The sequence below is a fragment of the Alosa sapidissima genome, chromosome 12 (genome assembly GCF_018492685.1).
Source record: "Alosa sapidissima isolate fAloSap1 chromosome 12, fAloSap1.pri, whole genome shotgun sequence".
NCBI lineage: Eukaryota > Metazoa > Chordata > Actinopteri > Clupeiformes > Clupeidae > Alosa > Alosa sapidissima.
This window is the reverse complement of record NC_055968.1, coordinates 25,328,003-25,353,596: the sequence shown is the minus strand read 5'-3', so window position 1 is coordinate 25,353,596 and position 25,594 is coordinate 25,328,003. Positions and strand designations below refer to the sequence as shown.

Genomic DNA, 25,594 nt, shown 5'->3' with positions numbered 1-25,594 from the left:
CATGCTTAGGAAGAGCTCCTCTGCACTGCTAGATTACGCCACCCTGATGGCCATTTTCTGCTAATGTTTGATGAAATGAGTAGTCCAGGACAGCAACTCTTAACCCTGACCATAGCAGTTTGGTGAAGCAGCAGAAGAGGAACTCACGTTCAGGCATGGTGCGGGCGTTGACTAAAGTGGCCAAGCTGCAGCGCTTAACTTCGGTGGGGTGATTGCAGGCGTGGATCTCGATCTGGTAGCTGGTGAAGTGCTGCAGGCCAGAGATGACGGCCGACTCCTTCGAGACGTTGAGCACCAGCCGCTGGCCGGGCTCCTTGTCCTCGGGGTCGCCCCTCGTTGTTGAGCCGTTCTCGGGCGGGAGCAGGCTGGCGGGGGGCGTGGTGAGGAAGCTGGCCATTGTGGCGTTGGCCACGCCCACAGAGCGTCGGCGTCTGGATGGCCTGAGAGGGGGAGAGAGGGAGGAATTTATTTTTTTTTACATCCAGCATGGTGAACAAATATCGATGAGGATAAATAACAATAGGCCCAAGATTTCATTGGATAGAAGCAAAAAAGGAATCAACTAGATGAATTAACTCCCAGATACCACAACCAGTGAATTACACTGGTGTTTATTCATTTTCCATATGGTTAGTCACTTCGACAGGGCAGGTCCAAAAATTCCAACAGGACTGAAAAAATAAATAAATAAACACATTGAATCCCTACAGACACAATGACCTCTCCTTCATAGGCGTACCTCTGCTGTTGGTTAAACATCACCAAAGACAGCACTAATACTATTCACCAGCAGATGGAGCTCTTGTGAAGCGCAGAATCTGGGCACAGAGGGGCTCGGAAGATGCTGGTACACACAGCAGCCTGGTCCCCCACTGAACAACTCCGAGAGAGAAGCAGCAGAGAGAAGAGCACCACCTCCAGCTCCAACGCCCCCCTCCACGCCCCCCCCCCCCTTTTCATTCACCCAATTATTTTTTTGTCATCATAATGGAGTCCAACCGCGATGTACTTTCAATAAAAACAAGCTTCATGAAATTGGGTCAAAGTTGAAATGGAATATGTGCCATTGACATGGTACAATGAAACTCCAAAACACAAATAACTAAAAATGAAGGGCAAACTACAGTAAATAACTTAAAAGTTAAAGTTATTAGTATTAGGCTAGAGTCCTGAGGGAAAGAAAGTGTTTTCCTTGATTGCTGGTTGCGAGCTCAGGTTGCTGGTCATGAGCACAGACTTTCTTTTGCTTTGTGGGCATAGTTTAGCAGTGAAACAAAATGGGCACACCACTACGGTTGGCACGGGTGGCCCAGGGTTGTGGAATGTGGAGCGTTTGATGGCAACAGGGTCGTGGGGTTCACCCAACCGCTATCTCTCCGCACATCCAGCCACCTGCGTGCTGAAGGCTGTGGTATGCGGCCCCAGGGGTTGATGGGGGTACGGCAGGGTTATGAGGGGCCAGTGAGGGGCCGGTGAGGTGACCTTCCCAAAACACACCAGCCTGACCCCCCCCCCCCCAGTGTCTCCTGATGAACCTACTCCCCTCTATCGGGGAGAAAGCGGGTTGGGCTGGACGACCTGGCCGTTGCGCGGAGCGGAGGAGATTAAGTGGCCCTGCCGCCCCCCGGTGGGAGTCTAAACAGCAGGGATGGCGGTCTGCATGACTGCCCCTCAGACTGGCATCAATGGTAATGTGTACGGTAAGCGCTCCCACGGGAGGGGGGGTGGAAAGATGAGGAGAGGAGGAGAGAGCTGATGGGAGGAAGAGGGTAGCAGAGGAGGAGAGGAGGTGAAGAGGGGGAGAGGAGGTGAAGAGGGGGAGAGGAGGTGGTGGGACAAATCAGAGGCAGCAGAGCAGCAGTAGCTCTGGTGCACACACAACACAAAAACACTTCTAACACCCACACACATACAACACTCAAGACCACACACACACACACACACACAGACAGACAGGCACACATGTACACGACTAGACCCACTCACACAGATGCCTATACACACAAGCTAGCGGACATCTACATACAGACAGGTGCAGACACATGCACACCCACTCACCTTCTCTCGCTCACACGAACACACACACACACACACACACACACACACACACACGTGAGCCATCTGGCCTAATATGACAACCCAGACATCGTCTGGTGCTGACAGAAAGCCATCATGGCCTCGCCTCTCTCTGTGCCACCCATTCAGTTTGTGACTGAATGCCGCACACACACACACTGCCGCACACACACACACTCGCTCAGTGTGCGAGACTGTCTGCCAAGAGCGGGACTCAGAGTAATCTCCCGTCTGAGCGCGGCGGTTAGCGTGATTAACCCGCCGCAGCGGCCAGCCACTGCCAGATGAGCTCACAGCGCCCACAGAGCCGAGAGAGAGACAGAGAGAGAGAGAGAGAGAGAGAGAGAGAGAGAGAGCAGACAGCAACCTGCTGCCCGGATGAACAAGCAAAGAAGGGGGGAGCGAATGAGGGGAAGAGGAGGGAAGAAGGAAAGGATGAGAAGAAAGGAGGCAGGGGGAAGGGGGGACAAGGAAGAACAAGGATGAGGAGAGTAGTGGAGGAGGAGAGAAAGGGGAGAAGAGCGGAGCGAGAAGAGAAGAGGAGAAAGCAAAGATGAAGTAGGCAGAGGGGGGAAGACTGGAAATTAGGGAAATAGGGACACATGAGGGAGAGGAGAGGAGAGGGGAGAAGAGGAGCAGAGAGAGGAGGAGAAAAGAGGAGCAGAGAGAGGAGAGGGGAGAGAGGAGAGGGGAGAAGAGAGGAGAGGGGAGAAGAGAAGAGGAAAGGAGAGTGGAGGAGAAAAGAGGAGCAGAGAGAGGAGAGGAGAGGGGAGGGGAGAGGGGAGAGAAGAGAGGAGAGGAAAGGAGAGGGAGGAGAAGAGAGGGGAGGAGAGGAGCAAAAGGGAGAGGGGAGGAGAATGTGGATGTTCAGCATTATTTTGAGTCTCCGCTGCTCCTGCAGTCAGGGCCGGCCACTCCTCCGGAGACTCAAGAGTACGGACAGACCAACTCCTCCCTGCCCAGGTGGCCGGACGGCCATCAACACATAAATCCCTCTTTCAGCCTCCAATGAGAGTGGCTGTCCACGCCGAACGCAAGGCCTATCCCTTGTGGCATGTTAGTATGGCATTTCAAACCCCTAATCATTTATTCAGAGGCGGCCCAAAAAACAAGCTGCATTAAAACAAATGAGTATGCACGAATTAAGTAACTGGAAAAGCTCATCCTCTTTCATATCAAAGTGCATAGGGGAGAGAGAGAGAGAGAGAGAAAGAGGGAGAGAGACGGGGAGAGAGAGAGAGAGAGAAAGAGGGAGGGAGAGAGAGTGTGTGTGTGTGAGAGAGGGAGGGAGGGAGAGAGAGAAAGAGAGTGAAGAAATGATCCCATCAAATTACGCCCGCCAACTCTAGAGCACTGCACACAGAGGGACAGCCACAGCCTCGGTTTGGCAAATGGCGGCAGCCCCCCCCACCCCCCCCCCCCCCCCTCCTCTTACCCACTGTCTGTCGTGGGGCTCACCGGTGCCGCCGTGCTTCTGCAAGAACAAACACAGGGGGGCACACACTCAGGACTCTTGGACTCAAGTGTCTGTCTGTGAGCCTCTCCTATGGGTGTCTGTGAGCCACTCCTATGGGTGTCTGTGAGCCATTTCTAAGGGTGTCTGTGAGCCTCTCCTATGGGTGTCTATGAGCCATTTCTAAGGGTGTCTATGAGCCTCTCCTATGGGTGTCTATGAGCCATTTCTAAGGGTGTCTATGAGCCATTTCTAAGGGTGTCCTCTTCATCTTGTGGGAAAAGGCAGGATGGTAGCTTTGCTTGTGGGCGTGACTGTCTCGGGTGGTCAGTGTTGACATCAGAGTGGATAGAGTGCTTGGAAAATGCTAAGACACTAGGGGCATTGTCTCAGGATGTGCTTACAGCTCTTACTCAAGATTAAGCCATGCAACCGCCAGTGCCAAGGTTCTGTGTGTGTGTCTGTGTTCGTTTAGCCTTGTGTGAGCGTGTGTGTGTGTGTGTGTGTGTAGATGCCTGTGGGTGTGTCCACAGGTGTGCTTTGTTTTGGCGTTTTGGCGCGCCTGTGTGTGTGTGTGTGTGTGTGTGTGTGTGTGTGTGTGTGTGTGTGTGTGTGTATGTGCGTGCGTGTGTGTGTAGATGCCTGTGGGTGTGTCCACAGGTGTACTTTGTTTTGGCGTTTTGGCGTGCGTGTGTGTATGTGTATTTGTAGGTGTGTCAAAGGTTCTGCTTTACCACACCTGGAAGGAGCAGAGAGTGCTTCAAAAAGGAAACAAATGAAGTCATTAAATGAGTACACTGAGAGTTTTTCAGAAGCTGAATTGTCCAATGCTTTTCACTTCCACTTTTTTGTGGACCTGATACACTGGAGAGGTCAATTTAACCAATGAGTTGATGGTGAAACCTCATCTTGTTATCTGTTGCATATGGAGTTCTGATGGCCTCAAAGGTCGGCTCCACGTTCTTGATGTACACTTTAATTTAATCTATTTGAAATGCTGTCTGAGCTCGTTAGCCACAGAGTCTAATTAAGGCAATAAATGACCCTTCCAGAAGTCCCGCCCTCCTTAGTTACTGTTGCTAGGACTGTCAAGCTTTCGCACACTGCACGTCTATTACATACGGGGAGAACCGGGACTTTTTAATGAAATGTCATTTACAAAGACATCGTACCACACTGAAAGTTCAAATTCTGTCATTAGCAACCTACATCTGTCCTCTGTCAAATACAGTTGCTTTTTCAGCTCTGAACAAAACCATTAATGAGTCTAATGTGCGTGTTTCATTCGTTTCTCCTGGCCAGTAGGCTATGAATGAAACAGGCACAGGGGACAAAAGGAACATACAGTTTAAGCTATGTACTTCCCACAACTTCAATATTTGACGACATATCATGATTGGTACTTCAAATAGGTGTTATTTTAGATAGATTGCTGACGGGCTACACGTCTTTTGCCGTCATCGTGAAGCGTGTATCTTGCGGTTTTGGAAATATCATGCAATATGCCATTTTTTATAGTTAGAACAATACGTGTTCCAAATTATATCATGTTTCTATAGTGCAACATGTTATTTCACTGTGTCTTTACATGGGTTAGGGCACCACACATCCAAATAAGTGCCCTTAATGACCCACAGGACGTCAGTCTCCATAGGTTAACATGGCAAAACTCGAAAGCTTGCCAGGCCTCCCGTACACACACACGTACACACACAAACTTGATAAACAGAGACAAAAGAGACAAAAGAGGAGCATCACGAGCACCCTCACATCTCATGCACCTGCTGACCAATAGCTGACCAATCCACCCAAGTAGCTATGAGGGAGTACCACAGCTGAGGCCTGCCTAGAGCCTCACTGGTGTCCGGCTGCCTGCCGTACCTGATCTCGAACACCACGTTGTGGAGGTAGTTCTCGAAGGTCTTGCGGTACTCGGACTCCTCGGCCTCCTTCTTGAGCTGCGCGTCCGTCTTGGGGCAGGCGCAGCAGTGGCCCGGCTGGCCCTGCTCCTCCGTCTGGTTGCTCTGCGGCTTGTCACCGTTTTCGTTCTGCGCCGCCTTGCGCGACGGCACCTTCATGCCTGGCAGAGGGGAGCGCGAGAGGGAGAGGAGCGTTAGGAGATGGACAGAAACGGAGGGAATGAGAGAAGCAGAGAGCAAGAAGGAAGGAAGGAAAGAAAGAAAGAAAGAAAGACACAGAGAAAGTGAGAGGGAAGACAAAAAAGGGAAAGAGCTCAATTGAAAGGGTGAGAGAATAAAAAATAAGGAAGAAGGGAATGACAGAGAGAAAGCAAGAGAGAAAGAGAGAAAGAGAGCACATTTGAAGGTGGCTGTTGATTTTAGGGTTAGGTAGAGCTTTGGAAAGAGAGTTGCAGCACTCTCTAATGTCGCCGCCCTGTGATCAACAGTTCCAAAAAACCTGTGCTGAATGGCTGTATCACTAGAGGGTGGTATGTATTTCCAGGTGCCTGAGGGCATAATCTAGCAACTCATTGGCTACTGACCAAGGGATTGCCAGTTTTCAGTTCCAAAACTGTCTCCATAACCCAGAAACTGGCATGGAAAAGCACTGCCATCTTTTTCCACGGTCTCTTATAGGAGTCACCACTCCTATAAGAGTGGTTCTGGGCGTCTCTAGCGTTCTGGGGTTAGGGGTTAATAGGGTTGATGGATGGATAAATGGGGCATGGGGCAGCCGTGGCCTACTGGTTAGCACTTTGGACTTGTAACTGGAGGGTTGCCGGTTCGAACCCTGACCAGTAGGAACGGCTGAAGTGTCATTGAGCAAGGCACCTAACCCCTCACTGCTCCCAGAGCGCCGCTGTTGTAGCAGGCAGCTTACTGCGTCAGGATTAGTGTTTGCTTCACCTCACTGTGTGTTCACTGTATGCTGAGTGTGTTTCACTAATTCACGGATTGGGATAAATGCAGAGACCAAATTTCCCTCACGGGATCAAAAGAGTATATATACTTATACTTAAAGACATGTCGCCTGGTGTACTAGTGTGTGTGTACTAGTGTGTGTGTGTGTGTGTGTGTGTGTGTGTGTGTGTGTGTGTGTGTGTGTGTGTGTGTGTGTGGCCATTGCTGTGTGAGGGGAGTCTGGTCCTCACCTTTGAGACAGTAGTCCAGCCTGTAGAGCTCCTTATCCTCCTGCTGCTTCTGGCAGAACACCAGGTAGTGGGTGATGTTCCCGTTGGGCTCGGTGGGCGGCTTCCACTTCAAGATGATCTGAGACGACGAGTTGGAGGAGGAGATGGGGTCCAGAGGCACCGATGGACCTGCAGGATAAAAAACAAACAAACAAACACACAAACAAATAAACAAATAGCGGGGCATTTGTTGGTAAAGAGGAAAGCGAGATGTCTGTGGCAGGTCTTGGAGTTCATCTATAAGTGTCCCAAAATGCAAAGGTCAACTGCTGAGGTCAAGAGTGTCCCTTAAATAAATAAATGAGGGGTGATGGCTGAAAATTCCAGACAACACGGACACGATTGTGCTTCTCTCGGAGCCAGGGGTCTCGTCAGGAAGAATGATTATTTTCCCAACATTAATCAGCCCTGTGTGACGGATGGCTTCTATGGAGAGCTCATCTCTGCTCCAAACCTGCAGCTGTCTCTCCAGGACAGAGTTTTATCACCCAACTGATGTGTCCACCTGGGCTGCTTCTTTGAAGGCGGCACATTGACTGACAAAAAAATTGTTGCCTCGAGCACCCTGCCTCTGTATCTCAGAGACATGCGTGATGAAGAGGCTCCTCATTTATAGGCATAGCCTCTCAAAGCTGGGGGAAATCATTTAAAGAGCAACTTGACTGGGGAAAAGCGCTGGTTCATTTGAAGGTGAAGGAAGAGCTTTGTTGGAGGAATCATTAGACCTCACTTTCTTAAATCTGCTACTGTGTGTGTGTGTGTGTGTGTGTGTGTGTGTGTGTGTGTGTGTGTGTGTGTGTGTGTGGGAAGCAAGACAATGGCAAATGTTTAAGTGGCTCTGCTTAGACTGGCACAAGGATCAACCTGCTAGGACACAAACTTGTACTCAGCACAATCAAATGGGAGAGTGTGGGGAGGTGGAACCCTACCCTATATAAGGGTGGAAGCACCTTAGGGCAGGGATGGGCTCTCAAGTGGCTTTATATTACACCATGTCCTAATAGGATCCGGGCGAGCGACTGTCTTGTATGTCTGATATACACTGAATCCATTAAATATGCCCTTCTATTGCGTTATATTTCTCATTCAAAATAGCAGAGCAAGGGCGAGCAACAGACAGACAGAAAATAGAAACGGGACGTCCGACAAGAGTTCTCTCAAAACATTGCGATGAATCACGCTGCTCGCGTTGATGCAGTCAGGACACTCCAATTGACAACAATGTAATTAAACGGATTTTATCGCTGATGCTTGCCCGCATCACATCCTGTTAGGACATGGTGTTAGATGTGTCAGTCTGACAACAGTCTGCACTGAACTCCACTTAAGCTGATAGCTTCTCACGAGACCTCATCCCATCTCAACACCTGCCACCATGCCTGGAGGATATTGTCATAATCTCCTGTTTGATTCGATAACCTGTGCTGCCTCTGAGCTATCAAATGGCTCCTACATGCCTGGGATGACTGATATACACAGAATGTGTATGCACCTCATTTCTAATTTCAAACCTGCTGCCTTCTGGCATCGTCTCGACTTTGATTAAGTGGTTTCTGGTTTGCCGAACTAATCGATATCAGTACAGAGGCGTAAGCTGTGCACATTGACTCGCACATGGGGGACGCTGGGCACATTAGAATAAGTGGCATGCCATGTACACAGCAACCTGGCAATCTTTTGTAATCGGTCGGATGCAATAAATCAAATGTGTCAGCAAAACAGGAGTAATGCATTCTAAGAAGGGGGCTGTTATGAGACGTGACTGGTGCTAAACGACTGAGTGACTGAGCTTAACATGTGCCTACATGCCAGCACCTGCTTGCTTTCCTCACAATGTGAGCAGCCAGAGTAGACCTACAAAAATAAAATGAACTGAAGCCATATTAAACATAAATCCTTTGATATACACCAGGGTTGTGCACAATTCAAATTTCAATTCTGCTTCCTGTTTGCTACCTCAATTGAAATGCAAGTGAAATTCAAGAATTGAATTGGAATTTAAGAGTCAGTTTCAATTCAATTCTGGAATTTTGCACAAGCCTGATATACACGTACATAGGTACTGCTGGTATTTACAAATGTATGTATGCACAAAAACACTCATTTATACAAACATATAAATATATACATATAAACAAACATATACAAACATATAAATATATACATAACACACACGTATATGTATGTGGAGGGGGAACTCACGGGTGGCGTTGGTGGTTACGTAGATGATGGTACTCTTGGCACCGCGTACCTCCAGGTCGTCAGAGGCGGACAGCTGCGTCTTGACCATGATGGCGTACTGCGTCCAGGGCTTGAGCGGGTAGAGGAGGTGGCCGGCCTCGGCGGGGGACGAGGAGCGCTGCGGGGGCTCGACGTCTGCGATCACCCAACTGTTGGAGCCGCACGCGTCCTGCCCGTCAAACTCCGTCACATTCTGATATGGCCTGTGTAGGAGAGAGAGAGAGGGTGGGGGTGGTGGTGGGGGGGGGGGGGTGTGTGGAGGATAAAAGAGAGAAGCTGAGAGTGAGAAGTGAGATGGAGGAATGGAGATTTCACACATTTCTTCACAGATCAGATGTGTATACAAGGACTCAATTGCACCAAATTGAGACAAAAATGGGAAGGAACAGAGGGATAGAGGGTGGAGGACGGAGGGAAGGAACAGAGGGATAGAGGGTGGAGGACGGAGGGAAGGAACAGAGGGATAGAGGGTGGAGGACGGAGGGAAGGAACAGAGGGATAGAGGGTGGAGGGAAGGAACAGAGGGATAGAGGGTGGAGGACGGAGGGAAGGAACAGAGGGATAGAGGGTGGAGGACGGAGGGAAGGAACAGAGGGATAGAGGGTGGAGGACGGAGGGAAGGAACAGAGGGATAGAGGGTGGAGGACGGAGGGAAGGAATAACAACTACAGCACAGAGTGTGGCAGCAGGGGGAGAGCGAGAGGACAAATCAGCTGCATATTTATTAACATCAGAATACTGACGTGCACACCAGTGTAGGACTCGTCTGAGGAGACTATAGAACACTAGCCATGCAACCCATCCATCAGCACAAGGCAGAGCTGGCAGACTTACGCCTCCTTGTACAGGACCATGAACCCCAGCAGGTCCCTGAAGTCCGTGGGCCAGAAGGCCTGCCACTTGATCATGATCTTGTCGTGGTGGGCGCGGACCTGGGTGAAGTTGAGAACCTCGTTCTGACCTGTGAGGTGAGAACAGCAGAGAGATGACTCATGGGATGCCGCTGACGTTGTGGGCAGAGAGAGAGAGAGAGAGAGAGAGAGAGAGAGAGAGAGAGAGAGAGAGAGAGAGAGAGAGAGAGAGAGAGAGAGAGTGGACAGCACTGCACGCAATTGGATAACACTACGATCAATGTTTTCAACATTGCAGCGCTGTCGTCATCAGTTTAGCTCGCCTCTGGCCCGCCTATATCAGATACGATTTGATTGGTTCCACGGGATGCAGGGGGGAAAAGTAACGTGCATCATTGCTCATTGCCAGAGTGACAATTCCATTATGCTCTTGCGAGAACTCTGGATTTCCAGGGTATGGCCCACGGTGGAATTATAGAGAACTTGAAGCTCCTGCAACTGAGCTGAGGTGGTTTGTTGGCTAATGTACTCACATGAAGCCTGGTCGCCATTGGTGCGCGGGGCTATCTGGTTCTTGCTATACTTGGTGCCCGTCACCTCCTCCATCTTGCGGATCTCGGCTATGCACAGCTTGGAGTTGTAGTGGAAAAACATGGAGCCTTGCAGAATGGTCAGATTGTGATTGGACCAGTCCCACAACTGCCGCAGGTTCTGGTTGTCCAAGGCGTAGAAGGAGAAGGAGCTGGGGAGCAGAGCAGAAGTATTCAGAACCCCCAACACACACACACAAACAAACACACAGAGAAAGAGAGAGAAAGAAGATGTCTGTTCTGTTGTGTTTTTGTGGATTTAATAGATACAATAAAACACTGCAGGGGGAGCTGGAGAGGTGATTCTCAAAGAGGTACAAGAGACACTGTTTTGGGAGATGGTCTCCTGCTTACCCGGACTCTTTAGCCTCCCCACGGATCAGGCGCAGCTTCCGGAGGAAGGACAGCGAGATGAGGGCATAGGCACGACGCACTGTCAGGAAGCCATTGATCTCCTCCAGCTGACCGAGACTGGCCTCCAGCTCAGCTGCAATGTTGGCTGAGGGACAGCAACGAACACACACACACACAAACACACACACACACACACACACACACACACACACACACACACAGATCAGAACATGTCTACATTGTCCTGTGATTGAACCATGTTGGTCTGGCATGAATTACAACAGCTTTATTTTGTGGGGTAAGTCAATTTCATGAAAGTCTGCTCAAGCTGTGTGTGTGTGTGTGTGTGTGTGTGTGTGTGTGTGTGTGTGTGTGGGCAAGCGTGGGACACATAAAAGGGCCTTACTGCCACCGCGGATCTTGATGGTCAGGCTGCCGTTGAGCACGGTGCAGCCACGGAGCTCCTGAGCGGCCATGACCGAGTCCACGATCTTGTCTCCAACACACAGCTTGGGGCACAGTCCAGAACAGGGCGTACAGGTCAGCCTACAAAGGTCAAAGGTTAAAACAGAACAGCTTAGTGGAGCTCATCAGAATGAGAATACTTTACAGGAATGCGCACACACACACACACACACAAACACACACAATGCATTAGAGGAACGCACTGATATATAATATACCTACAATCCCACACAGAGACTCCACTGCAAAATAAAAATCTTGAATGCATTTTAAGAGCCTATTTCAAGAATCTTCTAGACGCGTCTGTTTCTCTGTACAAAGGGTTGCAGGATATCAAAGCCAGAGAGAAGGCTCGTCCAGCATGGCTCAGTGCTACTGAGCCAAGGGCAAGCATTAGGTCTCAACTGCACCCATAATAACAATCCGTTCTGGGAAGCCGTCACACTCTGTAAGACACACCTGAGATCACCAAGACCTCGCTGCCTTCACTTCACACGAAGGGGACGGGATCAGGTGTGTGAAGATGGCCGACGTCTTTCATTTCAGTCTAAGAGTTTGCATGAGGCATTCTTCCCCCATGACAAGCCTGTAGGCTGGGCACCCAGGTAGCGCTCGTCAAAGCCAGATTACGAGTGCGGCGCAAAACTAGGTTTGTGAAGGTCAATCATTAACATTTTTACTGTGTGTGTTTTTTTTTTTATCCTTTTCTCCGACATGATGAAAACAAAATGCCAGCAGTATTTGCCGGATTATGCCAGTCTTTCTCAGAAGAGTGGAATGGTGAGTAGGCCAAGTCAGGCACGTCTTCAGTAGATGGAATGCTACTGGAGGAGCCAGTGAAATTCTTGAAAAGGGCTTGAAATGCTCAACCTCCAGTGCCTCAGAAAGAAAGATAGAAATGTGTCGACATCCATTTGACACACTGCTCTCTAATCCAGAGCTGATGTTAGGGCAACCCAGAGAGGCGGGTGTTCATCCCCACAAGCTCTTACATATTAAACATCCACTGAGCTCAGCTGGGATAGCTACAGCCAAAAACACTAATTAAAAAATCTATCCAACGATAAAGCATTGTTATTTGAGTCACGTGAATGTTAACTTTTAATATTCTTCATAGTCATCGAAGTTAACAGAAATGATGATTAACACAGCCATAATTTACACACAAAACACAATGTGTCAGCCGAGAGCAATGTTTTTGTCAAACACAGATTCATCCAGCTCCTCTGTTCCAGGCGGTTCTCCGGTGAGACAGACTTAAGCACCGCACATCAGACTGTGGGAGAACATCAGCGTAACGAGTGACTAACCGCAGTTTGAGGGATTTGTATAATTCTCTAAATTAATTTGATAACTCATTAAACAAAAGCCGCCTCTTAGGCGAATTAAGCAGCAAGACGGCGGAGTTACGCAACCTCCACGGTATCGCATAAAACTCAGCTCAGCTCACACAAGGCAACTGATTGATTTTTTTCCTCCCCTCCCTCTCACACTTTCTCTCTCCTTCCATCTTCCAACTATAAATTAATTTCAAACACCGGAACCGGGTAAGCGCGGAGCGACGCAAAAACAACGGCTTGCAGGTCCCACCGCCGCTGTTGGAGCGCACTCCTCCAAGGATGCAACACCGAGGGCGGCAGTGTGCGACAACAGCCACGCTCTGGTGGCTCACTGTAGGAGACTTTTGCAGATGTGTGCAGGGTGTGTCCCGGAGAAGGACCACAGGGTCACCGATGGCAAAGAAAGTATGAAGCTCCCGCACACTGTCTTCATTTGCAATTGTACTGTTTTTTTTGTTTTTTTTTTGCAATAAAAAAACCAGTACATCTCACTGTAGGAGAGCTAAGGAGAGATGGAGGCAGGGAAGGAGGAGGGTGGAGCAGAGAGGAGCTACGTCCACAGGGAAACACATGAGGAAGTGCTCCTCTCTGCCCTGCATCCTAGAACTGGGGCAGGATGTGGCTACACCTTTCAGGAATTCATTCAGCGACAACAACAACAAAAATAATATGGAAAACAAAAAGGTTGCGGAACTACCTTTTAACTATTCTTTGACTATATTGCCCTTCTATGCTTTTAGTTGTTATTATTGTTTGGTTTTGTTTATGTAAAGCACATTGAATGACCTCTGTGTATGAAATGCGCTATATAAATAAACTTGACTTGACATACAGACCCAAGGGAGAGGGACCTTTCTGCTCATTCACAAGATTGAATAAGTGAGCTTGAGAGAAAAACAGAGAGAGAGAGAGAGAGAGAGAGACAGACAGAGGGAGGGTGAGGAAGAGAGAGGGGGGATTGGAGAGGAAAAAACATAATCCCGCTCTTTAATTCTCTTTCCAGTCTTGGTATCCTTGGCTGCATGTATCTGTTTAAACCATAAGCTAGACGGGCCCCTGTTTGTCTGTGTTCTGGGCCAGATGTTTGCTGTGCTTGTCTGCATGTGTGTTTGCCTGAGCGTGCTTGCATGTGGTGTGTGTGTGCGTGTGTGTGTGTGCGTGTACAGTATGTATGTATATATGTGTGTGTGTGTGTGTGTGTGTGTGTATATATATGTGTATGTGTGTGTGTGTATATGTGTGTGTGTGTGTGTGCGTGTATGTGTGCCTCATCCATGTGGGATCTGCTGGTTTTTAACCCCTCTACCCTCTCCATCTCCTGCATGTTATGAAACACGACTGATTTTCCTGGCCGACGACTGCTCATGTGGACAACAAATGAGGGGAAGACTGAGTGCGTTTCTGTGTGTGTGTGTGTGTGTGTGTGAGAGTGTGTGAGAGTGTGTGAGAGTGTGTGTGTGTGTGTGTGTGTGTGTGTGTGTGTGTGTGTGTGTGTGTTTAAGTATGATGTTTGGGGGTGGGGCACTGCGTGGGTGTGTGTGTGAGTGTGTGTGTGGGGGGTCTCTTTGCCTGTGTGTGTGTGTGTGTGTGTGTGTGTGTGTGATGTTTGGGGGTGGGGCACTGCGTGGGTGTGTGTGTGTGTGAGTGTGAGTGTGTGTGTGTGTGTGTGTGTGGGGGGGTCTCTTTGCCTGTGTGTGTGTGTGTGTATGATGGACCAGGCCTCATTACCACATGACTGCTTTCTCTAGGCCAGTCAGAGGTGACTCTCGGAGAAAAATAAGCAAATTACGTCAAAATTTTGGTGGAAAAAAAAAGAGAAAACGATTTGCAGAAATCCAATTGGACTCCAAAAAACACCCCCTTAACAAAAGCCCAAGACAAAAGCCGAAAAAAAAAAACCCCACTCCCGACAGCCACCTTTTTAAAAGGAGCGCAGACCCCACAGTGGGGGCAGACAAAGGCTGCTATTGTTCCCGTGGGACTGGCCCTGAGCGACAAGGACTCCCGTTTGCTGTGCTAATCTTCTGTTTATGAGCGCGTTAATAATACCCACACATGAAGCTCCGAGTGACGGCCAGCGTGCGCACAACAAAACAGGGGGGAAAAATGGTTCTGGACAATTGCGTGCACAGCCACTCAAACACCAACATCACGTGTACACACACACACACACACGTGCACGCACACGCACACACGCACGCACGCACACACACGCACACACACACACACGCACGCACATGAACACACACGCCTCACCCCACGCATGCAGCACTCATGTCACGCAATGCAAACGCCGTCTGGTTTTCCTGAGGAATTCACCTCTCCCGTCTCTCCTCTGAGTCACCCGTGCCTGCTTACGTTTGGGCGCAGGGGCTGCCAAATTACAACATCGCTCGGCTGGATTACTCCGCCGTCCAACTTACCAAGTTCTTACTGGCCAACATCGCTCGGCTGGATTACTCCGCCGTCCAACTTACCAAGTTCTTACTGGCCAACATCGCTCGGCTGGATTACTCCGCCGTCCAACTTACCAAGTTCTTACTGGCCAACATCGCTCGGCTGGATTACTCCGCCGTCCAACTTACCAAGTTCTTACTGGCCAACATCGCTCGGCTGGATTACTCCGCCGTCCAACTTACCAAGTTCTTACTGGCCAACATCGGTCACGGTAATCTGCTGTTCTGGCCGGGGCTGAGGCGGCCGGGCCGGAAAGACCGTTGACGGGCCAAAAGGAAGACTTTGCCCGAATTGTTGGGGACACAACGTTTTCAAGCGAAAACACTGGCTTTGAAGCTGGAGCCCCACACAGACGAACATCAACGATGTCCCGTACGCTAATGACGCAACAGGGACAACCGTCTTGAAGGGTCAGGTTCTGTGTGTCTGTGTGTGTGTGTGTGTGTGTCTGTGTGTGTGTGTGTCTGTGTGTGTGTGTGTCTGTGTGTGTGTGTGTGTGTGTGTGTGTGTGTGTGTGTGTGTGTCTGTGTGTGTGTGTGTGTGTGTGTGTGTGTGTGTGTGTGTGTGTCCGATGGACTGATGGTGGTGTAAGTTCGGCTTCGTGGCTCGCTATAGGAACAGCCCCACAAGGGGCCACAAGCACGAACACGCTCTGCTCGTCCTGAGTGCTGGCTGTGTGGAGCAGGGCAGGGCAGGCCAGAGAAGGGCCGAGGGCTACGGCTCATGCCACCAGTCCGCCACCAGTCCGTCTGCTGCGCAGGATTGGCAGCGTCCGCTCCGCTCTGTACTCATGTGAAGCAGTATAAGTAAGTATATATTCTCTGGAAGTTTAAGTATAAGTATATATACTCGTTTGATCCCGTGAGGGAAATTTGGTCTCTGCATTTATCCCAATCTGTGAATTAGTGAAACACACTCAGCACACAGTGAGCACACAGTGAGGTGAAGCACACACTAATCCCGGCACAGCGAGCTGCCTGCAACAGCAGCGGCGCTCGGGGAGCAGTGAGGGGTTAGGTGCCTTGCTCAAGGGCACTTCAGCCGTGCCTACTGGTCGGGGTTCGAACCGGCAACCCTCCGGTCACAAGTCCGAAGCGCTAACCAGTAGCCCACGGCTGCCCTCTGGAGGAGCAGTGATGATGCAGTCATGGCTGCCGTGGGCAGCACCGCTTCTGGGCCTTAGTCCTGATGAGCCTGAGTGATGTGGAGCTGGAGCCCATCTCAAAACCTTGTGCTGTTAAACAGAAGTTATACTTTGTGCGTCCGCAAGCGCGCGAGGGTCTGGAGGGTCCAGATTTTTGTGACCATGCAGTCTTAGACATACTGTACATGAGTGCATAGAAAAGGTAACTTCAACATATAACAAAATAAGCAGACTTCAAACAACTAAATAGCGACGACTAACGACTATGTGGTGGCAACTGTCTGTCCTGATCCGCGTACGCATCCACAAGTGACTATAGTCTCGCCCTTAGCTCCTTCACCTTAGAACCCGACAGGGTTTCTTATCTGAAGCGTTGGCAGTCATTTAACCTCATTCTACTGGGTAGTTAGGGTGGGGTGGGGTGAAATTGTTGAGCGATTGTGGTTTCCGAAGGTAACAAAGCCTGCTGCTGTGTAAAAGGCCCATTTTCATACGAGACCATTATTCTCTGTGTTGTGGATAGCACAGAGTATGAAACTAAAGTCATCACTACACAAGAGGGTAAGCAACTATGAACTCCTAATGTAGGCACTTATGATAATGATGTAACCTCCACATTGTGATTGGGGGCAAACTGCACGTGGCCTTCCAGGGCCTCTTCCCTTGGTATGCGCACGACCCCCCTTGACCTCGACGCGCAAAACAAGAGGGTCACTGTTACGGCTAACGGAGATGCACTCAGGCGTCTAGGGCGGGCACTGTGCCGTGCCACACGTACTGTACAGGAATGTGGTGTGTCCAGTGAGGCCAGCCGGAGGGGCACGTCCGGCCAACGGTCCAGCTCAACTCTAGTATCCTTCTCACACAGGCGGGGCGGGGTCATGTTACTCAGGGTCACTGTTTACTGCCAGCAGCCGCTAGTGTGGGACGTCGGCGGCGCGTGTTTCTGCCTCATTAACGCCACTGGCCTGCAACAATGTTTTGACGCTTGCATTTGGACGGACGTCAGAAACACACGAGGCACAGCTGATGTTTTGGTGCAGTCCATGTTTTGCCATGTTAAGGCTATCATTATTTTTGTTTTGGGAGAGAGCTTGAGTTGGAGGTCAAAGATGAGTTCAGGCTATCATGTGACAGTGAGGGCACACGAGCACAAAACGTAGAAGTCAGTCAAGCGGAGAAATTTGAGTGTTCACTAAATATAAAATAAATTGATCTGGTCTCCTAAACGGAATATGATGTACAGGGCATGTTCAAAGTGCAGTGGGCACCTGATGACCAATGTTTCCTGGTGGCCACTCTGTCCTTGTAAGCAAGTGAGCCTGAACTTGTGTGACATTTTAAACATCAGAGTTTAAGATTTAAAAAGGGAGGGTTCCATTGCAATGCAGTCTCTGACTGTTCTGATGACCATGTCATCAAAAGTGTTTGTGCCATGTTTGTGGTGTATGTGTTCCAACATCAAGGAACACATGTTTTTGCAACATGCTTCCCAGCCTTGAGGAAATGTGGTCAGCGTGTTTGATGTCTGTTGCTGGTGTGTGTGTGCTTGTGTGTGTGTTTTTCCAAAGCACACTTACGCGGCGGAGTTCATGGTGGTGTATCCGGACGGGCACTCGGGGACGCAGGCGCCGTTGTGGATGACGTACTCGTGGCAGTCGTGCTCCTTCTCCTTCTCCTTCTCCTTGCGCTGCCGACACGCGTTGTGCAGCTCCTGGCAGTACTTGAAGGAGACGCAGCGCCAGTCTTTGAAGGTGTAGTAGCCCTGCGGGCAGCGATCCACGCAGGTGCCCTCGTGCATCAGGTGCCGGCAGGCCACGCAGGCGCTGGCGTTGCCAGACTCGGAGCAGCCGCCCAGGCACTGCTCGTGGCAGCAATCGCCGTTGAGCGTGCAGGCGTGGTTCTTGCAGACCGCTGGGCACACTGTAATAGACAGAGAGAAAATACATACAGATATTGAGTTATGGTATGCCGTGGTAACCATATCATGGTTAGGAAAGAATGAGAGGTCATGACAACAAATGAGTACATTTCATCTCAAATGTATGCTAATATGCTTTTTCATATCATCTAGCTGTCCCCAAAGTTGAGAGGTCCATTACTGTGTAGCACACAGATCCACCTTTTAAACAACATTCTATTCAAAAATAGAGGTTCAAGCCCACCGCTTGGGTCATGGGATCTGTGTTTGTGGATAATCATGAGCAATGACTTCTGGGAGTCCCTAACAGATGTGACTCATGTAGCTACGTGCACACACGCCGAGAGCTGAGGAGAAGGCAGGGAAAACACAAGCAGAAGCTGAGAGGGGGGAACAAGGGTGTGTGTGTGTGTGTGTGTGGGGGGGGGGGGGGGGGGGGGGGGGGGGCTTTGTCGGAGTAACGGAGAGGCTGCGGAGAGGTTCGGGCCGGCGTTGCTGAGCGCTTGCTAGCCAAGCTAAACACCAGGCCACACTTTGCTTTGTTTTGGGGAGGCTTTTTTTAAAAAAAAAATTTAAAACCTCTTTCCTCTTCCCTCTCTGCCTGTGGCGCTTCTCCAAAAACCGAAAAGCGCCCGGCGAGGGTGAGACTCGCAGGCCAGGGCTGTCCCCTGGGTCGCCCTTTGGGCTTTTTTAATGATCCTCCACCCTTAACGCCTCACAAAACATAATAGGAGGGAGGGGTCGGGCCAGAGGAAACGTCCGGGCCAGGATGGCACGGGCACAGAGACGCTGCCCAGAGAGGCAGGAGGCCTTAACCTCCTGTCCAGTGATGACCACCAGTCCAGTGGAATAACAGTGAGTTTTAAAGCAAAAAGCTCCAATATGAAAATTGAAAAGATGTGTTTAACATCCACATACAAATGCCTGAATATGTCTATCTCTTGACAGTTGACACACCCAAACATGACAGAATCTGTGTACCACAACACACAACTATGACACACATTTAAATAAGGTGCAATGTGTATACCATGACATAAATATGGCTAAATGTAAGTAGCGAAGCAGAACTGAATGTGTTTATCACAAAACATGAATATGACCTAATGGGTGTTTCATGACGCACAAATATAACTAAACGTGTGTGTATGCAACCACTACGTATCAACACGGCAAAGGACTTCCATGCAACCGGATGTGGTGGAGCAGGCCAGTGTATCCCATGACCTGTGCCAAATCATTATTACATCATACCATCAGTCGTGATACTGGGCATTTGTGAGCATAATCGTTTTATGAGCATAATTCCTGAGCATAATCGTTTTCACACACGAGAACAATCCCTGCGTCATCGGTCTGAGAGACCCACATTCCTAATACTCGGTAGGCTGGGCCTCTGCCCCCCACAGGTCTCCGGCCCTCATTACAGGGAGCGCAGGGGGACTAAACTCATGTGTCCTAAATATACAACTGTGACTGATCAGTATGTACACATGATTGCAAAAACAAGAAGGCGATCTCAAACATGTAAGTAATTGCCGGGCTATGATGAAGGGGCAACTCCAGTGATTTTCCGCATTACAAAACACTCTGGCAATGAAGTTATCATCACAGGATGCGTTGGCAACAGCCAAGATATCTGAGTGAAACCCAAAGCAGTACATACACACGCACGCGCGCGCACAGATGGTCCATGTGGACAGTAAACAGTAGACCACCCCTAATCTTGGCCTCAGCATCACTGCCGCCTGTCATTCAGACAGACAAGCCTAGCGTTGCCCCCCATTTCAGTCCCTCTCCTTTCTCCTCTAATCGTGTTGAGGAGCTGAGCACCAGCAAGGAGGCCATGTGGAGGTTTTCAAAAGCGAGAGCAGCTGCATGGATGTGAGCTGTGCACAAGACAACCACAAAAACAACCTCTCCACCGGCCCGAGCCGCCCATCATTTTATGGCGGGAAGTACCTGCTGCCAGAGAGACGGTCCAATTTCTCTGTGTTGTGTGAAACACATGGCAAGTCTTTATTTACAGCCATGGATGCCATGGACTCGGACATCTCAGAAAAAGACAGAAAAAGAGAAAAGACGGAAAGAGAAACAAGAGAGAGAGAGAGAGAGAGAGAGAGAGAGAGAGAGCGAGAGAGAGAGAGAGAGAGGGGAAAGAGAGAAAGAGAGGAGGGGACCCCTCACAGTTCAGTGACAAATCTGTTGGGCTTCATTAGTGTCATAAAACCCCTCCATCATGTGATGCTGGACTGACCCTGCAGGAGCAAAACAACATGGAGCCCTCTCTCCCTTTCACTGAAGGGGGGCTGCCCATCACGCTGCCTGTCTGAAATTAGAGGGGACATATGGAGGCGGCTGAGGCGAAGGGGGTGGGGGAGGGGGCTGCTGAGGTAGACGGGGGAGGAGAGGAGGGCAAGGTGAGCCTCAGGACAGACAACAAAGCAAAAATCAACCAAACAATCAACGAAACGTCAGAAACCCAAAATAAAAATGGCACCTGGGAGAGGGGTGAAAAAAACTGTGTGAGACGTCCACCTTCGAGAGGGAGAGTGTCTCAGACAGTTGCGTATCGCTCCCCTGAGCACACACACACACAGATAATGCAGGGTTGCTGCTTCTTCCCTATACCTCTCCCTCCTTCTCCTTCTTGTTCCCTCTTTCGCTTACTCTCTCTCTCTCTCCTTCCCTCCCTCTCTCCGTCTCCATGCAGGACTCTGCGCACTCGTTGACCGTGCGCACACACACTCGAACACACATTCTCCTCACTCTGTCTCACACACACACACACACACACTCGCTCGCGCACACACTCACACGCACCACACGTCCACTCCCAATCCCTGTGTTATCCGGTCCAGACTACAGCGGTGTCCAGATCCGCCCTCACCCTTAACCAATGCGTTCGCTGACCGTGGAGCTCAGCCAATCAGGGCCCTCCTCCCTCCCAGGCGGAGAGCCGCCCAGCGTTAACCCTCGCAGCGCCGAGCAGACGGCGAGCAGACTGTGGCAACAGGGACACGCCGCAGGAATACACAACGTCCTCACACCCCTCTGCAGCAACTGCACCATGGCTGCCGCTGTGCACCACACACACACACACACACACACACACACAACTCTTCCCAACACACATACAAACACTGCTACACTGCTGTAGCTACACTGACTACACACCCCACCCCCACCTTCCGATAGCAGCCAATATATATCTCCACTGGCCATAAAGGCCCCTCCCACTTTCATTCATGCCCCATTGTTTTCCTTTCATGCTGCTGATGAGCTTGAGGACACTCCACTGCTCTCACACACACGTGCACACACGCACGCACACACACACACACACACGCACACGCACACATTTGCAAACAAGCACACATGTATGCAAAGCCAATGACCCAACATGTCCCAATATACACACACACACATACTCTCCCACGCACACAAATATATACCAGCACATCCTGGAAGCCTTATCCTGGAGCATTTAAGGGAAGCAGTGCGTGCCTCTGTTTGATCATGTAGGAGTGCTCAGCCCACGTTTTATTTTGTCATCCATCCCACACCCCACCCCACCGAAAGGCTCTTCCACAGAAGCACCACGCCGTTCCGCCTCGGACAGTACACAGCTCCGAGGAGAGGAGGACATCATGAACATCATGAACAGGAGAGAGAGAAAGAGAGAGAGAGAGAGAGAGAGAGAGAGAGAGAGGGAGAGCAGAAGAGAAGAAAGAGAGGGAGAAGAGAAGAAGAGAGAGGACACTTCCGGCTCGTGCGTGTAAAAACCGCCCCTTTAATTGGTAGTGTTGACTGAGGGCAAAGCCGGGCGAACAATAACAAACACATTTCTGCCCGGAGGCAAATTTTTTCCCCTCTCCCTCTGCTTGCCCCCTACCTTTGCACAGAAAACAAACATGGCCAGTAATGCGTGGCAAAACACACACGTACACACACACACACGCACACACACACAAAGGTGCTTTTGGATCCAATTCCCTCTAGCCTATATTGGGCTTCGCTTGGGAAGCCCTAAGCTTCAAAAGATTTGCTATAAATGTGTCTAGTGATCAGCCTTAAGAAGCCGAGCCCGGAAAAGGGGCGGGGCCTGAGACAGCGTAAACAAAACAAGGCTGTAAACAGCGAGAGGGAGGGGCTGTGTGGAGGGGAAACCAGGTTGCATCGCTCACAGAGGAGAAGAAACAGAAGAGGAGGAAGAAGAAGAAGAAGAAGAAGAAGAAAGAAAAGAAATCACCATGAGGGCAGGCTGTTTGATCAGAAGCCGGCGCTTGTTGCATGGAGGTTGTGTATGTTTGGGTGCATTTGTTTTGTTTTGCATTTGAGTGTGTGTGAGTGTGTGAGTAGTGTGTGTGTGTGTGTGTGTGTGTGTCAGGGAGGGCAGATTACAGAAAAAAGGGGGAGAAAGCAGAAGCCAATTGAGTGTGAATGAAAAAAAGAAAAACAGGAAGTGAGAGAGACAACTAAAGAGAGAGAGAGAGAGAAAGGGAGAGAGAGAGAGAGAGAGAGAGAGAGAAAGAAAGGGAGAGAGAGAGAGAGAGAGAAAGACAGAGAGATCCCCAAGCGGCTGTGATAAGCAAGTCAAAAACAAAGCAATAACACCAGCCTGCCTGCCTGTCTGCCTTGCACACCAAGTGCCAGCCGCCTCTGCCCAGCCCTGGCGGCGGCAACAACAACAACAACAACAACACCAGCAGCAGCAGCAGCAGCAGCAGCAGCAACAGCAGCAGCAGCAGCACTCCCAGCCGGCCATCACACTGTGACCATACTGACACAGATAAGAGGGCGAGATTGCGCAAGGTTAGAGGAACAAGGAAGGAGAGAACATGATGGGCAAAACCCAAGATGGAATTTCATACCTGTCCTGTCACCTGGAGTCACCAGGACCGGCCCGTCTCGAGACCGCGCACGGTCGGGGGCCAAAGGGCAAGCGGCACGAAACACATGGTCAAAATGCAATACCCTGTCTAAGGAGCGCCAAACTGATCTGTGAACAGCTGCAGGAGCAGATGAAAACTATATAGCGCATGTTAGCGTGACATAAAGGCCACCAGGAGGCCTGCAATCAATAACAGCCGTGTTAACGACAGTAGAGTGGGGTGGATCCGTGCCAGCCATGGGGAGCTGAGGGGAGAGAGTAGAGGGGGGACTGTGCTTTTTAGTAGCCTAGATTCCTCGAAGGTCAGCCCTTAAAAGCCCTCTGCTTGAATGGGAAAGGGCCCTGGCAAGAGCGGCAAGGGAAACGCTACGCCCGCGACCACTCACACTCTCACACGGTCTCTCTCTCTCACACACACACACACACACGCACGCGCACACACACACACACACACACACGCACGCACGCACGCGCACACACACTCCAGACAGTTTAGTCGGCACAGAAAGCTCCACTTAGGGTGAAAGGCAAATCCTGTGGGAATGCACTCCATCCACTCTGTCCTCAGGATCGCTTGGCTGTGTTTTGGTGTGTGTGTGTGTGTGTGTGTGTGTGTGTGTGTGTGTGTGTGTGTGTGTGTGTGCGCGTGTGTTTGGGTGTGTGTGTGTGTGTGTGGTTTTATTTAAAACTTAAACCACTTTTTTGTAGAGGTCTCAAGTGGAGACGTAGGTGTGTTTACTTTTGTAGTTGCTATTTGAATTGTTTGAAAGCAAAGCAGTTTGTCTATTATTTCTTCTAAATGTGAATGTCTCTACTGGAGACTGTGACTTTCCTGGATATGTGTACATTTGCTTATTATTGTGTGTGTGTGTGTGTGTGTGTGTGTGTTTGAAGAGTGTGTGTGTGTATTTGTGGGGGGTGGGTGGGGGGTTAGTGGCCCGTGGCTTCGCTGCCGGGATGGCCCTCCCACCGGCTGACTCTTGGGCCTGCTCAGACAGGTCCGCTGGAGGTGGCTCTCCCTCTGAATTCCCAGCAAGTAGGCCACCACAGTCCTCCTCACAACCCCACATACACAGCACCACACACAGCACCGCACACACACACACACACACAGCACCACATACAGCCCCACACACACACACAGCTCCACACACAGCACCACACACACACACACACACACACACACACACACACACAGCACCACACACACACACAGCCCCACACACACAGCACCACACACACACACACAGTACCACACAGAGCCCCACACACAGCACCACACACACACACACACACACAGCACCACACAGAGAGCCCCACATACAGCACCACACACACACACACAGCCTCACACACGGCACCACACACACACACAGCCCCACACAGAGAGCCCCACTGGAGCCCAGGCACTGTGGGAGATAAGGAGGGCAGTGAGCAGGGCAGGGGGGCAGTGAGCAGGGCAGGAGGGCAGTGAGCAGGGCAGGGGGGCAGTGAGCAGGGCAGGAGGGCAGTGAGCAGGGCTGGGATTGGGGTCAGGGGGCCGTGGCACCATCTCCGCCACCACCGACACACGCGGCTGCTCTCAGTCACATCCCGCCATGCTCTGTGGATAAACTCCATTTTTACTCACTCATTCCCCACACTACTAGTATACTAAACATAAAAAGGCATAACAAAAAAATGTCTTAAAAAGCTGGACTTGAGCCCACAACTGAGTACTGGTTGGCACTTTGAGAGGCAAAGCATTTTCACAACTCCAGTGAGTCCTCCCACTTCCACAACCACTTATACACCCCCACCCCCCACACACCCCCACCCCCCACCCCTTCCTAGCCCACAAGGCTCCCTATGGAACAATCTTCTCCAAGCAAATCCAACCAGGGCCGCGTGCTTCTGCTTAACCTATATATTTACGCACTTTCATAACTGTGGGCTAACGCCGTGACATACCGTCAGGCTAAATGAGAGGAGCGCAGCGAGCGGGAAGTGCACCGTCTCCCACCGAGTCACACGCCACGGGGAGGCCAGTACGTTTTAATGAAAAAGGATAAATTAGTCGGATTTCCTCCTTTTTAACAGCACATTATTCACCAGGAAAAGGTCTAAATAACTTTCATTTAAACAGCACAAAGAAACGCATGTGAGGCGACGTCATTGCATTCACACAACACTTTGAGGAATGAGATGTCGGGGAAGCGGACTTTAGAGACCAAGCTACCCTGAAGAAGGCTCTTTAATCTCGTCATGACTTCACCTCTCAACTTGTTGAACCCGTCCACTGCACAGCGGGGTTTTTTATTCCATTGTTCCCACTGGCAGGAAGTAATCGTTAAGTCTTGAGGAGGGTGTGCGCTCTCATCTGCTATTAGTACGAGTCAAACATTTTTCAGCAGGGTGATCTCCCACGGGGAGATCGAACTTTTGAAAACATCTCCCTAGACTTTGATCTTGTACAAACACGGTTACAAGGCTTTCCGAGAACCTAGTCATCCCTCCGCGGGGCTTGGCGGCGGACGCCAGCGGGCAACTCGTCACATCTGGTCCGGGTGGCAAACCCGATTAGGGCGTATCAGAGTGGGGGAGAGGAGAGGAGAGGAGAGGGGAGGAGAGGAGAGGAAAGTGGAGGAGAGGAGAGGGGAGGAGAGGAGAGGAGAGGA

General features: G+C 50.4%; 1 protein-coding gene across 3 annotated transcripts in view; it reads right to left on the bottom strand.

Moving 5' to 3' along the window:
* The window catches only part of insrb (insulin receptor b), an 84,910-nt gene that overhangs the window by 11,767 nt on the left and 47,549 nt on the right, over positions 1–25,594 (bottom strand). For 2 of the 3 annotated variants that reach the window (XR_006021170.1, XM_042057424.1), the window contains exons 3-12: positions 17,703–18,045; positions 11,123–11,262; positions 10,717–10,861; positions 10,306–10,514; positions 9,756–9,882; positions 8,883–9,124; positions 6,642–6,809; positions 5,411–5,609; positions 3,512–3,550; positions 148–440 (exon numbers count right to left, since the gene is read on the bottom strand). Coding sequence is in view for 1 of the 3 variants with exons in the window: in XM_042057424.1 (XP_041913358.1) it covers positions 148–440; positions 3,512–3,550; positions 5,411–5,609; positions 6,642–6,809; positions 8,883–9,124; positions 9,756–9,882; positions 10,306–10,514; positions 10,717–10,861; positions 11,123–11,262; positions 17,703–18,045 (1,905 nt within the window). In the remaining 2 variants the exon portion in view is untranslated. The remainder of the gene's footprint in view (positions 1–147; positions 441–3,511; positions 3,551–5,410; positions 5,610–6,641; positions 6,810–8,882; positions 9,125–9,755; positions 9,883–10,305; positions 10,515–10,716; positions 10,862–11,122; positions 11,263–17,702; positions 18,046–25,594) is intronic. The other variant, XR_006021171.1, reaches the window with a different exon arrangement.